Raw genomic sequence first — 16,890 nt, 5'->3', positions numbered from 1 at the left:
GAGCAGAACAGGGAAGAAAAGTGGGTTTGTCAAGGATACATTATCAAGTTTACCACCAGTATGGAGTAACTGGGAGCTCAGTCACATGTGTCCCAAGAAGTGTAACCACAGGCCCTCAAGGACCAGTTCAACTGACCCCATCTTATCAACAGAGTAATTAAGAATGCTTTTCCAGGAACTGAGACCCTCTTGTCCAGTTCAGGCTGGCTGAGATCACCAAACTATCAACTGGGCCTGCACAAATGCTCAACAAATGACCTTTTGATGTCAAGGAGCTAAAAACTCCACCCTCAGATCATGGAAATAGCTGGCATTTTGTGCGCATGCGTCCTATGAAGAGGCACGAAGCCTGACTATACTTGTGCAGATCATCAATTACCTTATTTCTCCTCACCTCCAATCATCTATTCCCACATTTTAGACCACCTTTCCCCCTCCCCCATAAATATCCCTGAGTCCCTATTTTTGAGAAGGCAGATCTGAGATTGATTCTCTGGCCTCCTAACTTAGTTACCTCGTGATTAAATCTTTTCTCTTTGCAAACTGGTCATCTCAGTGATTGGCCTAATCACGCGGCAGGCAAAACGAACCTGGTTTGGCAACAGAAATGTCAGGAGGCATCTCAACAGACATCTATCGCAGGAAAAGAAAGGAGAAACAATTTACTCATTGGCTCACATTCCCCATTGGTCAGATTTTCACTCCATGGGATGTTAACTGTCCCACACTTGCAGGTTGTGAATGTGTGACCACTAAGCAGTTTCCTTACCCCCTGCCATGGTGTTGTAGCGTTAGACGAACCTTAGGGCAAGCACCGGCCCAAGCTGAGGCATGGTCAAGGGGCACCCAATCAAAAATAGTGCTCACGGAACTAACCACTGCAGCAGTGGTTGAAATAAGAAGTGTGAGGCCCAATGATCTGAAGTGGTGCTCCAGACGTTCCTGAAACAGTCTACCCCTGGCAACATAAAGATCCCTTTTTGTCTGAACAAACACAGAGTCGCCTGCAAGGTGGCTGCCAGCATAATCTCTATAAAACCTTAATGCAAGAGATTTAGTGAAAATGCTACAATCTCACTGTTGAAGCTGTTCCGAAGCCGTTTATCAAAAATAGATTTCATTTATTCTCAGGCATTATCTGTGCTGTTTGCCTGGAATGGTGGTCCAGACGTTTATCCTTAAGAGAACTGTGTCTTGCTTTACTCTTGTAAGGTCTTTGTTGCCGTAATTTCACATTCACACGCTGGGCTCCAGATATACTCCTTCCTTGTCTTATGTTTAGCAGTAACCCTAGATCTACACGATAATCAAGGTCAGTTATCCCCTACCAGTATAGTAACACCTTTCTTTGCCTGCTCATCCACTGGCGTGCGGAGCCCAGAGCGGCCAGGTGGTAGTCACTGCTTCAAGTTCAGTGAAACCCTTACTGTGTTCCCTTATGGAAACAGTCTCTTCCTTAGAATCAAATCTAGCAGACCTAAAGTTACAGGGATGAGAAACACAAATTCCAAAAGCAAACCATTTGCAGAAATGGTAAAAGATATCATTCCTACTTCCATCCTTGGTTAATTGCAGAAGTGGCTACAATTTTGCCCTCTTCCTTGAATCCATGTTTTTTGCAATGTGACTTTGAAGCTCCACCCATCAAGAGGTAGAGTCTTTCCCCACGCTTTGAAACTAGGTTGGGCTTGTGACTTGTATTGGCCAATGGAATGAAATAGAATTAACGTTGTGCCAGTCTTAAGCCTAGAACTCAAGAGACCTTTCATGTTTCTACTCTTTCTCTCAGAAATCTGCCTCCATGATATGAACAACCCAGGCCATCCTGTTGGAGGATGAGAGACCACATCAAGCAGACAGGAGCCATCCCAGCTATAAGCCCTAGACCAGTAAGCCCTAAAGGAACCCAGTAGCTAACTGCAGGCATTTGAGTGAGTCTAACCAAAACCAGAAGAACTACCCAGTTGAGCTCAGCCCAAGTGGCTGACTTACGTAATTGTGAGATAAATAAATGGCTGGTGTTTTAAGCCACAGTTTTAGGGTGGCTTCTTATATGGAAAAAGCTAACCAATACATACCCTTTGGCATCTGGACACATAAATTACAGCAGTGGGGAAACACTACCATACGTTGGTCATTTTTCCCATGCATAGCACCCTAAAATTTCTGGATGTTATCCCCAAGCTGATACATTAGTTGAGGCTTTAAGAGGCCATTCCACTGTTATTCTAGGCTGAGTGCTTCATGAGGATGGAGTACACTGTAAGAGCAATGAATCCTGACCATGTGCCCGTTATCTCACCTCCTTTACCACAAAATGGGTCCTTTTATCTCAGGCAACAATGATAGATCAAGCATTCACAAGCCCAAGGGTGGTGTTGCTGAAGAGTGCTGAGGCAGGGAAGATAGACCCTATGTTTAGAGAGTAAATAGACTCATGCCTGAAAAGATCATTTGTTATCAGTGTAATGTTTGATATTTGTTGTTTTGGGGCCTCTTGAAGGTAGAGGGGGAGAAATTGTGTTACAATCCTTCCTGGAAGCCTATGAACAACTTCCAGATCTTTTAATTGTTTGAATCTCCCTGGAGAATTGTCTGCCACATACATTATCTCTAGGGTTTCAGTTGGGAAACCCACAGGAGGATGAAGTAATTATTACTGGCATCGAGGGAGCTTGTCAACATTGGGTTCCAAGAGCTACAAAGAAGCTGTAAATGTCAGTGTGGGGGAGTCCTGTGGTCACTCCAGTTCTCACTGCACCAGATATACCGTCACCAGATACATCCCATCCCTCATCCTTGTACATCCTCAGGGAAGGGTAACTTTCTTCCATTTTTATTTTTCCTGTTACCCCTCAGTGAGACTTGGAAGCTAAAGTCTCTTCCCGGAAGGTTCCTGAGAGGAGCATTTGGTAAGCACAATGAGAAGTGAGCAGCTTTGAGAAAAAAGGAGAAAGCACGTCTTTAATTAGATTTGTGAAACAAGTTCAGGTTCTACTTAAGGTCACCAGGCATTGTCTAACATGTAGTAAATTCTTAATAACCATTTGTGGCGTGAATGAATGAACTGATTAATTAATGAGAACATACCCTGGGAATGTGTGAGATCCTAGATGCAGTAGTGGCTTAGTAAAAAGTGGGCTGGATTTCAAAGAAATCGTAATTCAGATCCTGGCTCTGATAAACTTAGTGTTGGTATAATGAGGATATGTGACGTACATTATAGAGTTGTTATGAGGATTAATAAATTATGAAAACATTTTGTGTGGTATAGAGTACCTGATAGTGGCAAGTCTTTTCTTTATATTTTTTCTATCTTGGTGAGAAATTTATGATTTTTACATAGTTATAGAATTTATTCAGCTTATTTCATGTACTTTTTATTGCTTTATCATGTTTACCAGAGTGAAAAACATTTTATCTTATGGCAATTGAGAGGGATAGATGATGTCTTCATTGTTATCACTATTGCCACCACCCTCGTGCACTGATGAAATCAACAGATGTCTGTGATTATGCATCCAAAGTATTTTCTCATGCCTATAACTCCCTCTTGATGCCTCCTAGAGATTATTGAAAAGCCCTTTCTCCTCCCTCCAGGGTATTTGTTTTCTAGAATATTCTCTTTATACATTTCTCTGTAAATGAAGGTTTCAGTGGATCAGTTCTTTAACAGAATCAACAAAGAGCTTAGGATAACAGTTAATAATAGGTTTGGGTGAAAATGAAAGAATACTAGAAAAAATATATACCTGCAGTTGAAAACATACCTGCAGGCAAATAAGGTCTGAAAAGCCAATGGATATGAACTTGGTCCAGGCTATGAACAAAAAAGAAGGAAGCTGTGTCTTCAAAACTGAGTTTAGGAAGAATCCAGTTTGGTAGGGCAGGAAAGTCAAAGGTGCAAAGGTAGGAGGGAAAATAAATAGGAGAAAACCCCTTCAGATAGTCAAAGCAATTAAAAAATGAGTCAGAATTGAAGGAGAGCACTATGTGACTCTCTCCCTTTTTCTGCAGATCAATTTTAGTCTTCCTTCTCTGCAGGTAAGTTTCCTCTTTTATTCATTCTACACAGCATAAAGTGGCAATGGTTCAAATTCTAAATTTTCATATCTGCTCTGTCCAAGAACTAATCCCACTTCACCTGGCCATTCCCCAGCACCCCCAAAGATCCTTGAGTGAAAGAGCAGAGACTTTGGTAGAAGAAAAGACTGTGGGCACCATTTTCTCTTGGAGTTTTCTCTTTAAGTAGAAGTGAAGGATCTACACACTAGAAGTAGTTACTGTCAAGGTAGAGAGATATTCTACAGCTTATGTGCAAAGTAGAGAAAGGCATTGGCACTTTGGACTCCAGAGAAGCCAGGGCTGCATTGGCATTAGCAGCATTAGCAGCTCTGAGATCTTCAGTGCCCCGATATCACATCACTTTTGTAAAAGCAGGCACTGGCAGAACAGTATTGGTGAGCAACCTAGATCAAAAGAGGAAGAAAAGGGAGAATTCCAACCACCAGGGAGACAGCAGAGAACCCGTGTGAGGGTTTCCTGGGAACTCTAAATAGAAATTATGGCAAATGATAAAAGCAGAGATGTCTGGTATGCCAGTGAGAGATGTGGAGGTGAGGGAAAGTGCAGCAAGAAGAAACCTCCCATAAAGGACTTTTAATATTTTTATTTCTTTTGCTTCCTGCAGAGCGCATGGCCTGCCCTCCCCTCCACCTATGTCTGCTTTATATTCCATAGTGAAAATCCTGTCTCCTGCTGTCACCATAGCTGTTACAGAACATTTATTCAACTAACATTTTTGAGTGCAAAAGCTGTGCCAAGTGACATGACACAATTCTGATCCATGTTTCCTGAAACCACATCAATCTGTTGGCCCGAGAGTGGCAATAAACAGCAGGCTGTCATTTTATCTACCGCAGCAATCCCTGCAGTCTGTGGAAAGTTGCTTTAATTATTTCTGGGAATTCCCAGGAAGTTCTCACATGAGCTCTGTGTGTTCTGGAGTCCAAAGTGTCAATGCCTTTCCCCACGTGACATACACATGTGTAGAATGCCTCTCCATTCCATTCAATTTCACATTTTTATTGTTCAATCATGGAAAAAGTAGTCCAACAGCATCCCTCCATTTCCTTTAGTTTCTGCCACCAGACTCTCCATCCCTTTGGCTAAGACTCAGGACAATGGGGCTGAGTGGAGAACCAATCATGGAATCAGAGACTGTGTCGTCTTGCATCCTCTGGCAAGCAGCTCATTCCACCCATAAACTCAGTCTGTCTTCATAGGCAAATATAAACCATTGTTTATAAAACTGAGCTTCCCTAGACAAAGATGAATAAGATTCAGTGCATGTGCTCTCCAAAATATCTTATAAGCAAGGAAGAGCCATGAAAACAAATATACAAATACTGACATATAGATGTAGATATAGATAATCTCACATTCTATATAGCCTAGAATAAAAGTCACTATAAAATATGCATTAAGGACACATATTTCTATCTGATATTTAAGAAAAAACTTTCTGAGTCTTTAACAAGTATGTTCGTTTATTCCTGTATTCAACAAATACATATTGATTATCTGCTGTATGTTGGGCATTATTCAAGACATATAGGGGTTTAAAAAAAAGACAGATTTTGGGGCTGGCCCCTTGGCTGAGTGGTTAAGTTTGCGCACTCCGCTGCAGGCAGCCCAGTGTTTTGTCAGTTTGAATCCTGGGCACGGGCATGGCACCACTCATCAGACCACGCTGAGGCAGCACCCCACATGCCACAACTAGAAGGACCCACAACTAAGAATATACAACTATGTACGGGGGGCTTTGGGGAGAAAAAGGAAAAAGATAAAATCTTTAAAAAAAAAAAAAAGACAGATTTCATGCTCTTATGGACTTTACATTTTACTGATGTAGATTTTAAAATAAATAAATTACTTTTCAGGAAACAAGAAAATTCCAGATAGTGGTAAGCGATATGAAGACAAAAAGCAGGGCAATGCAGTAGAGGATGTTTGAAGGAAGCTTTAGAGGGGGTGGTGAGAGAACTTCAAAAAAGGAAAAGCCACATAGACATAAAGTTTCAGGGTGTGTCAGGAAGTTCTAAGGGTGGAAAATTGACCACAGCAAGAGATAAGACAAAAGAAGTAAGAAAGGGATAATGTAGAACCTTGTAGACCACGATAAGGAATTTGGAATTTGAATTGAAGGCCATTGAAAACCCTTGAAAGTTTTGTTTGTTTTGTTTTGTTTTGTTTTGTTTTTGAGGAAGATTAGCCCTGAGCTAACTACTGCCAATCCTCCTCTTTTTGCTGAGGAAGACTGGCCCTGAGCTAACATCCGTGCCCATTCCTCTACTTTATATGTGGGACGCCTACCACAACATGGTTTTTGCCAAGCGGTGCCATGTCCACACCTGGGATCCGAACCAGCGAACCCCAGGCCACCAAGAAGCAGAATTTGCAAACTTAACTGCTGCACCACCAGGCCGTCCCCCGTTGAAACTTTTTAAGAAGGGAAATGGGGAAATTCTTGTTTTAGAAGGATAATTCTTTGCTAAGTTTGAAGGAAGGGTTGAAAGGGGGAAGACTGTAGGAAGGAAGACCAGTCTGAAGTTTACTCTAAGTATCCAGATGAGAGACGGTAAGAGTTTGACATAGACAGTATAATTAGGAATGACGAAAAGGAGCATGGGTGCGAGAAAAATCAGAATCAACAGGGCTCATTCACGAACTGGATGAGTCAAGGATGACTCTGAAGTTTCTGGCTTTGATTTCAAACTCCTTGAGGGTAGAGACCACATATCTCTTATTCACTGCTATTTCCCAATGCCTAAAACAGTGCCTTAGTTGTGGTAGATATTAAAAATCTATTTGCTTAATAAAAATATTCTGATTCCTAAGAAGTAATGTCAACAGGGCTTAGCAATTGATTGGATGTATAGGTAAAGGAGAGGGTCCTGGACTCACTCTCAAATTTTCTCTTCTTGAAATTGGATAGATTGTGGCGCTGTTTACTGAATAAGGGTACATGGAGAGAGAAACAGTCTTTGAGCCCTGAGGAGAATATGACAGTTTCCGTTTGGGAAGCATTAGAGATAAGCTGTCTATGACATCCAAGGAGCCATGTCAGAAAGCATTGGGTATATGAATCTGAAAATAAAGAGAATTGCACTAAAGAAATAAATTTGGGAGAGAGTGGCACATGGGTAGTATTAAAGCCATGGAAGTGAATAGAATCATACAGGAATATGTGTAGGATGAAAAGAAAAGAAGCATAAGACGAAAACCAGAGAAATGTCAACATTTAAGGGCCAGTTAAAGGGAGGGAATTCTGCCAAGGCAACTTAAAAGGAATGGCCAGAGAGATAGGAGGAAATATGGAAATAAATCCAAAAAGGAAAAGAGTTTCTCAAGGAGAGAATTCTAGGAGGTCTAAAAATGTAAGAACTAAGAAGTATCCATTGAGTTTTTCCAGAAATTTTGATGGGGCCGGCCCAGTGGCACAGCAGTTAAGTGCACACGTACCACTTTGGCAGCCCAGGGTTTGCCGGTTCGGATCCCGGGTGGGGACATGGCACCCCTTGGCAAGCCATGCTGTAGTAGGCATTCCACATATAGCGTAGAGGAAGATGGACACAGATGTTAGCTCAGGGCCAGTCTTCCTCAGCAAGAAGAGGAGGATTGGCAGCAGATGTTAGCTCAGGGCTAATCTTCCTCAAAAAAAAAAAAAGAAAGAAATTTTGAAAGAGCAATTCAATGGAGTGGCTGGGGCAGTAGATAGATTGGCCCGAGATGGGATCACATGAAGAGGTGTTAACCTTTTCAGGGAAGGATATTGCTTCTGTTGTAACAAAAGGGAAAGAGAAAAGGAAGGATGAATGGAGATGCAGAGAAGTTTTCTGCACTGGTGGCAGGAAGAGAAGAAAAGATTTAAAACAGCCACTGGAGGCTGGGAAAGAAGCCTGACTTATCCCTTTCTGGCTTTCTCAACAATAGTTTGAATTTATTGAGTAATCATTATTTGCTAAGAGTTTTTCATACATTAATTCATTTCATTTTCACAACAAACTTTAAGGTAGGTACTATTATTTTACATGAGGAAACTAAGATTTGGAGAGGTTAGGTGACTTGGTCAATCAGACTGCAAGTGATAGAGTCTAGTTTCAATGTGGGCTAACTCCAGAGCCCACACTCTCCTGTATCTTGTCCATCTCTTAGGGAGTCCTCCATTCGTCTAAAACTATCTCATCTATGGACGTGAACCTTTGTCTTCTTACTTATTTTCCATTATAATATTTTTCCTCCACGACCTGATTCCAAATTTCTTGGATCAGGAACTCTGTCTTCTATTACTTTGTGTTTTCTACATCTGCAAGAAATGCAGGAAGTAATAATGATACTGACAAGAGATTTTCACATATTGAGGTATATGGGGTAACTATTTGAGTTCAAAACTGATTCGACTTGAACTAGAAAGCCTGACTTATGGCGTATCAAAAACATAGATTCTACATCTGCTTATCCATTAAAGTAAGGAATCTCTCTTGACATAGAGAATGCATACTTCCCCTCCTATGCCCTATTGGTAACAACATCCTATTGGTAACATCCTATTGGTAATGCCCAGATTAGTCCCTTTCCTGGAATCATGGTCATGTTGACCTGTTAATTTGCAACTGTGTACTGGGTGTTTTTGAAAATGTATCCTGGGTGTTTTTAATGTATCTTCTTTGTTCTAAAAAGATGTAAGACTGTACTGAAACTCATGCTTCTCTGGAACACCTTCTAAAGCCTTCCCAGGTTATAATCCTCACTTTGACTCATAAGAAACTCACTCTAATTTTGATATATAGGTTGGCTATGGATTATTTGCATTGACAATGCTTTATAAACCTGAACCCGTTTTTGTAGTTATGGTTAAAATATTACAAAGCCATCAAAAGGAAATCTTCTAAATTTGCCTCCCTATTTTGACACAACTTTTTCTCTGTGTTCTCCTTTAGATTTATCTACATGTATTATATAATTATAGTATACAACTTTTTAACTTGCTTGTAAATACTTACCTATTTTGTACATAGTTTTCATGTAAACTATTTCTTTGGTGTCTTAACTCTTTACACTTGTCAAGTATGTTAATATATTTTTATTTTGCGTCTCAAAAAAATAAGATAGTTTATCTTCTCCTTATGAATCCTAAATGGTAGATGTCTGACTGGTTTCCAAGCAGGTTGGTTATTATTGTGTTTGACAAACATTTGGAAAAATTTTCTCATTTAAATCTTAATGTTTGGCGTGGAGTCATTTAATGTGTCAAACCCATGGATGTGTTCCAGCACACAGCTGACAGTCAGGCAGTCACACAAATTGCAGAATGTGCAAGAGTTTGTATCAGCATCATAAGTGGGAAAATAATCTCTACTTACAGAGGAGAGATGTATAGAGATCCCTTGGAAATCTTGGATGAGGTGAGGCTCCAGCAAGAGAGGATAAGTGAAAAGACAACGCATGAAATGGAAAGACACACCCAAGGTGCAGCAAGGCTTGGGAGAGAACATCAGAGAGGAGGTAGGGTAGTCTAAAGAGAAAATATTTAGTAAATGGGACTAGACTAGGTAAGTAGGTAAAAAGTACCAAGGGGAAATTTATTCTGTTGAAAATATTTCATCCTCTGGGTCTTCATGCAGGTATATTCAGGCAATGGAAAAGGAAAACCAAACCAGTATCTCTGAATTTCTCCTTCTGGGCTTCTCGAGTTGGCCAGAGCAGCAGGCACACCTTTTTGCACTTTTCTTGTGTCTTTACTTAACAGGTCTGTTTGGAAACTTACTCATCTTGCTGGCCGTCAGCTCAGATCATCGTCTCCACACACCCATGTATTTCTTCCTTGCCAATCTGTCCTTTGTAGACCTCTGCCTTCCTTCAGCTACAGTTCCCAAGATACTACTGAACACCCAAACACAGACTCAGTCCATCTCCTATCCTGGCTGCCTGGCTCAGATGTATTTCTGTATGATGTTTGCCAACATGGACAATTTCCTTCTCACAGTGATGGCATATGACCGTTATGTGGCCATCTGTCACCCTTTGTATTACTCCACCATCATGACCCAACACCTCTGTGCCTCTCTGGTGACTGCACCTTGGGTCATTGCCATTTTGAACCCCCTCTTGCACACCCTTATGATAACCCGTCTGCACTTCTGCTCTAACAATGTCATCCATCATTTCTTCTGTGATATCAACTCTCTCCTCCCTCTATCTTGTTCTGACACAAGTCTTAATCAGGTCATGGTTCTGGCTGTGGTGGGGCTAATCTTTGTGGTACCTTCAGGGTGTATCCTAGCATCCTATAGCCTCATCATCTCTGCTGTGATGAAAATCCCTTCTGCCCAAGGAAAATGCAAGGCTTTCTCCACCTGTGGATCTCACCTTGCCTTGGTCATTCTTTTCTATGGAGCAATCACAGGGGTCTATATGAGCCCCTCATCCAACCATTCAACTGAAAAAGACTCAGCTGCGTCAGTGATTTTCATGGTCGCAGCCCTTATGTTGAACCCCTTCATTTACAGTCTAAGGAACAATGAGCTGAAGGGGGCTTTAAAGAAGGCTCTAGGCCAGAGCAAAATCTTCTCCCGGTGATTCATACTGGTAGAAAGGAGTTCAACAGGAGGCAAGTTCTATTGAGATCATCATTTTCATTTTCATCATAATTACAAAGCTGTTATTAAATACCTATTAAACTTGACAATGACCTAAGTTTGCTACAAACTCTAAAAATGACATAGTCACAGGTCTTATCCTTTTGAGCTCCCTGAAATATTATTTATGTGGGCAAATATTTACATATGAAGTCCCTGAAAAATCACAATAAAAATATAAAATCAACATTCAAATGCATGATTAGGACCTCACATATGGCTCAGATTAATACAGGAATACACCACGGGGAGTTCAGAATAGAGTATTTCCCCAGGACTGTCCTCCTAGAGTAGACAGGAGTAGATAACACATTGTCATGCATGAAAAACGGTAGAGAAAAAATTACTATGTAATGAAAGGTTCAAATCAGAACTTTGATGTGAGGTCGAAGACAGAAGATATTGGGGAGGATTTAAGAGGTCAAGTAAAGCTTCAAGAAAAAGACAGCACTTAATCTGGACCTGAGACACAGATGAATTTTACATAGGAGTGATAAGAATATTCAAAAGTGGTTAGAAAGCCTTGTAGGGAAGAAAGAGCATGGTACGTATGAGTAAATGTATTGAATAAATCAATCTGAATGAAGTGAAGGGTCCATATTACAGACTGGTGAGAATGAAGGATGGATTGTTATTTCTTACCCTAATGTTTTATATTTATTCATGTTTTATGATATTGTATGAATTTCCTATAATCTGTCTTTATCTCCTTGTGTAAAGAGCAGGATTTATATCTATGTCTATGTATATAGCTATATAAATCTTCATGGTGGTCTCAACAAATTGCCTGGGATGCTATTAATCATCATTTTAAAATTTAAAAATTTGTATTGTTATTTACTCTGGAACATGCATAGAGTTGCCTATATGAGTAGCAGACCACACCAGCAATGGAAAGCATATGCCTTTGTGACTTTTGATTTGGAACTCACATCTGATTTAACAGATTGTTTTCTGTCCACGGTGTCCCCCAGAGCCCTGCAAAGTGCATTTTTCCATATGCCGTATGTCCCATATTTTAAGTCATACTACCCAAAGTATCTCTTCAAAGTTGGTTAAAAAAAATGCTCAATCATTTTCATGTGGTGTGATAACTGACAGGAAAAAATAAAGATAAAAAGATAGAAATAAGATAGAGATTTTTAAAAAGACATCCTGCTATAAATATTTTTTATTCCTTTGTTTATTTATGATGTGAAGATCTTCTACAAATTACCCTTCTGGTTTTCACTCTTCTCTGATGAGAAAGAGATCCAAAAAATTTGCTGGGGCATGTAAGGCCCAGTATAAATAACATTGGGCGGAAGAGAGAAGCAATGGTAAAAATGGCCCAATCAGATCCAAATTCCCCAACTCTTGAAAGATCTTTGTATGCATCAGATATCTTAGTTGCAAAGAAACAGAAATCAATTCTGCTTAATTAAGCAGAAATAAAATTTAATGAAAGAATATTGGGTAGTTCACAAAATTGCTAAAAGGGCTAGAGAACTGGGTTCAGAGGCTCACAACCAGACCACAGCCAATACAACACTAATAATCATCCTATAAGTTGACCAAAGTCACATGATTAAACACTGGATATTGCAGCTTGACCCAGTGATGCTGTGTGCCACAGACATTGGATGCCTATGCTAGCCTGCTGCCACTGCTGACTCAAAAACTGGACATTTCTGTCACTGCCGCCACCAGCAGAGAGATTTTCTACCATTTCTCATTTTTGTATCACCTATCCTTGATTCAAATTGCAGAGAGACTATATCTGATTGGTCAAACATAGAATACATGCCCTTGCCCCAAGTACAAAGAAGACTGAGAGAGTATCTCAGATTTTCCCCTGTACTGAACACCATGCCATGCCTCCCAGACCCCCTTTCAAGACTGACAGATTTATCCCCCCAGTTGCTGGGGGTGTTGCTGGTTGATAGTCCTCCCTGATAGGCCTCACTGTCAGCCCTCTCCAGAAATTGCCCTCAGATGAAAAGAACAGCCTAGTCTAAGGGGCAAGCTCTTTAGGGGCAAGCTGTATGCAAAGACTGGTCTCTTGAGGGAGTATAAAGACCTTACCCATTTAACCCAATTCAGGACACTCTGAAGGGCCATCTTTCTTCTGAGTTAGCAGCAAAGGCTTTGTTGTGATTGCATCACAACCCAACTTCCTTCACCCAATGCTGATGCCTTTATTCTCTCACAGGTATCAGTCACAGGATCGCTACCTATAAACTTCCTGCATGCCAGTCTGTAATCTCAGAGTATGCTCCTCTTGGAAGGCAATCTGTGACTCCACCTGTAATGAAATAGTTAAGACAACAGTCTCTGAATGTAATCTAGTAAAACTAAAAATTAATGACACATTCAGAGACAGAAAAATCTTCCACTTGAAATGTTTTTAAGTGTCCTTTAGGTAACTGTTGATTCAAGAAGGAGCTATAAATATTTGAGAATACTTAGAAAATTATAATAATCAAAACACTACATATGAGAAAGCATGAGAACAACTACAGCAGTGTGCAAAGGAGAATTCTGAGCCATAAACATTTAAGTGAAACTTAGATACCTCTAGTTAAGGATCCGACTGAAAAGTTAGAAAAAGGCAACAAAATAAACTGAAGGACTACAACAGAAATGGAAATAAAAGCAAAAAATAATGAATCATAATACAAAACAACAACAAAAAACAATAACACATAAAAAATAAGTCCAAGAGATGGATATTTAAAAAACAATTGCTAAAACTGAGAAACCACTACCCAAACTAATCACTAAAAAGAGGAGAGCAGAAATATACAAAATAAGAAGCAAGAGGAAATATCTACAGAAATAGGAAAATTTGAAGAAACATAAGACTAAAGTATTTTAACTAAATCTATGCAGATAAGTTTGAAAATCTAAACAAAATGAGTAATTTTCTAGGAAAATATATTTATCAAAAGTGACCCTAAACAAGGTATAAAACCTGAATAGACTGATTTCCATAATAAAATTTTCAAAGAACTAACACCCCAAAAGAACCAAACCTAAAGTTTCCATAGGAGACTTCTACTAAAATTTAAATAATTTTCAGAGCCTAGAAAAACTTTTCTTATATCAGTGGCTTCAGGAGACCTTAAAGTTTTCTGCAGCAAAGAAAGTTCATTTAAAGGATTTGAAAGTGACCATTTGGGTCTACTTATCAAGGTGCTGTTGAGCAATAACAGAGAGTGGGAAATTTGTCACCACGGGGGGTAAACAGTATTCCAAAACTGTTTTTATACTGGTATACATTAAGAATTACTATGGTGCCAAAATATATGGTTTCCCAAGTGTTGACTTCAAGTGTGAATGCTGGGATGCTGTTAAGGATATAGATAGAATATAGACCATGTGTATAATTTCGCCTAGCTGTCATTTCCGCCTCGCCAACCTGTGTCTCATGCAAGATCAATTCTCATGAGCATGACCAACTGAGGGGGTTCAAGGCCCGGGAGGATGCAGGTAGTTGTCAGGACAAGAGACTATATAATAAGTTTTTACATATGTCTCCACCCAGAGACACACATGTACTTATCTGCACTGTACTACATATTGGAAAAATCTACTAAAAATCATAAACATTTCTGTGATGATACCACTGTCAAAGTTATAACCTCCACAGAAAAATACACTGTGCATGACATTAAAGATATACAAACACTAGGATTCATATCCCAAAACAAATTTACACTGAAAACTGAGCTTTGAAGGGGATCTGAGGGCTAGAATGTCAGATTCAATTTTTCTGGAATGTTTATACTTACTACATAATTCAGAATTGAATGACGATTATTTCACGAGATGGCTGTTTATAAAGTTTAGGTATATAGAGATTTTTAAAAATTAATACGCACATTATTCTTTCAATTTCCTCCTGATGAATCTGAGTAAGCTTCCACAAAACATGAGGTTTCCTGGGAATAAGGGGCCACTACTTACATCTGTATAATATGTCACCAATTCAAATTATGTGCAGTTTTGCCAGATGTGAGATACAAACGCCATGAGCAATAGATGCCTGAATCAAAGAATTTTATAAAATGGTAAGAAGAGAGAAATTTAAACGTATTTTTACCCTTTGGAAATTTTGCTGCATTACTGGAAGTAAAATATGTATAATATGAAATAGAACTTGGGTCACGTGCTATTCATATATGATAACATCCCCCCAAGTCAGATTTAAAAAACAGAATGGGGCTCACAAATTTAATATAATCAACATCCGTACCTCACATCCATGTTTTTTATGGCTATGTACCAAATTATAGGGAAGCACTACCAGCTAATGGCTACCATTGTCACCGGCAACATCGTATCCCTCCCTCACCCAGTGATCCTGTGTACAGCCTTCTATGAAATGAATGCTGCATAATATGGCTGCCACGGTGGTGAGTTCACTGTATGGACTAACTTCAGAATGACTTTATCAGGATTGATGTTAGCAACTCTTTCTTTGAACTTAAAGTTTGTTTTTCTTACAGCTTCCCCCACCTACTTCTGTGAAAAACCTCTGATGGAGTCAACCTACGGACTTTGTATGAGAGCCATGATCAAAGTGCCAGACTAAGTGATATCCCTCCAGCAATTGCTAGAAAATGCTAACAAGTTAATATTTCTTACAGTGTTTCAGTGGTTTTATGCTCTTATTTGGCTGTGTCTTTACAGTATGTACTTAAATGTCTTTTTGCAAGAGAAGCAGAATAATGTTTCCAAATGGGGTTGCAAATAAGAAAACTTCATAGAGCTTTTAAAAATAATAAATGTAACACAGATCTTCTAGAGACACTGAATCACCATCTATGGAAGCTGGAATGAATCTATGAATGTTGATTTGAACACACGTTTTCATAGGACAATGAGGTAAGAAAATTCCCCTGAGAGTTGTTAGGGAAAATTTTAGCTGACACATGGAAGACACAAACATCTTAAGGGCTCTGGTATTCAAAGACCTTCCATTAAACTGTTTTCCTCGCCCAGTTATCTGGAGTCATGACCATTCCAAAGAACATTCTTCATTGCTCCCTTCACATCCTTGTTCCTCAGAGTATATATGAGGGGGTTGATCATGGGAGTAACGATGGTGTAGAAGAGAGCTATGAACTTGCCCTGATCCTGAGAGTAGTTGTTGTTGCTCTGGAGATAAGCATAGATGGCTGTGCCATAGAAGAGAGTGACCACTGTGAGGTGGGATCCACATGTCCCAAATGCTTTTCTCTGCCCTGCTGCAGACTTTATCCTTAAGATGGCCCTGACAATCCCACCATAGGAGAACACGATAAATGCAACCGGTATGAGAAGTATGAAGACACCTACAAAGAAGATCTCAGACTCATTGATACTGGTGTCAACACAGGCAAGCTTGAGCAATGCAGGAACTTCACAGAAAAAGTGGTCTAATTTATTTCTCCCACAAAGCGGTAAAAGGAAGATGAGTACCGTTTGCAATAAGGAGTTGGCAAAACCAATGAACCATGAAGCAGAAGCCATCAGGGCACAGAGACGGGGAGGCATGATTACTGTGTAATGAAGGGGCCTGCAAACAGCTACATAACGGTCAAATGCCATAACTCCTAAGAGAATGCATTCAGTACCTCACAATCCTAGAGAGATGTACAGCTGAACTACACAACCACCAAAGGAGATAGATTTGTCTATTCCCCTGAGATTAACCAGGAGCTGGGGAACAATGCTGGTAGTGTAACACAGGTCCAGAAAGCTGAGGTTGGAGAGGAAAAAGTACATGGGAGTGTGAAGATGTGGGTCCAGGTGGGACAATGCGATGATGGTTGTGTTTCCCAGCAAAGTGAAGATATAGAAGATCAAAAGAACCACAAAGAGGACCAGCTCCAGTTGAGGCCTGTCAGAGAAAGCCAGTAGGAGAAACCCAGTGAGGGAGCTTGTATTTTTCTCTTCCATCCTTGCTAGCACATGGTTCTTATCAAGACCAAGCATTTAGAAATTTTTAGAAGGTGTCTTAAAAGAAAAGGAGAGAGGAAGAGGTGAATCTATCATGTTAAAAGACAAAGTCATGGGATTTTTATATGCAATTGTTTTCATAAATGATGTACTCATTGAGAGGGACATATCTTATACCAATGTAGTTCCACATTATCACAAAAAGTTATATCATTGATATTTAATGTAAGAAAAATCAAATAATAGACCTTGTGTTCCCATCATT

General features: G+C 39.8%; 1 protein-coding gene and 1 pseudogene across 1 annotated transcript; one reads left to right on the top strand and one right to left on the bottom strand.

Annotated features, from left to right (window-relative positions):
• Positions 1 to 9,699: 9,699 nt before the first annotated feature.
• LOC139046014 (putative olfactory receptor 1F12P) lies at positions 9,700 to 10,641 on the top strand. Its single transcript, XM_070516777.1, has one exon. It carries the CDS (start codon positions 9,700 to 9,702, stop codon positions 10,639 to 10,641), a length of 942 nt encoding a protein of 313 aa, XP_070372878.1.
• A 5,045-nt stretch (positions 10,642 to 15,686) lies between these two features.
• Positions 15,687 to 16,625, bottom strand: LOC139046066 (putative olfactory receptor 2B8; annotated as a pseudogene).
• Positions 16,626 to 16,890: the final 265 nt, after the last annotated feature.

The sequence above is a fragment of the Equus asinus genome, chromosome 8, assembly GCF_041296235.1.
Source record: "Equus asinus isolate D_3611 breed Donkey chromosome 8, EquAss-T2T_v2, whole genome shotgun sequence".
NCBI lineage: Eukaryota > Metazoa > Chordata > Mammalia > Perissodactyla > Equidae > Equus > Equus asinus.
Note: the sequence above shows the minus strand (reverse complement) of the source record. Positions and strands in the feature narration are given on the sequence as shown.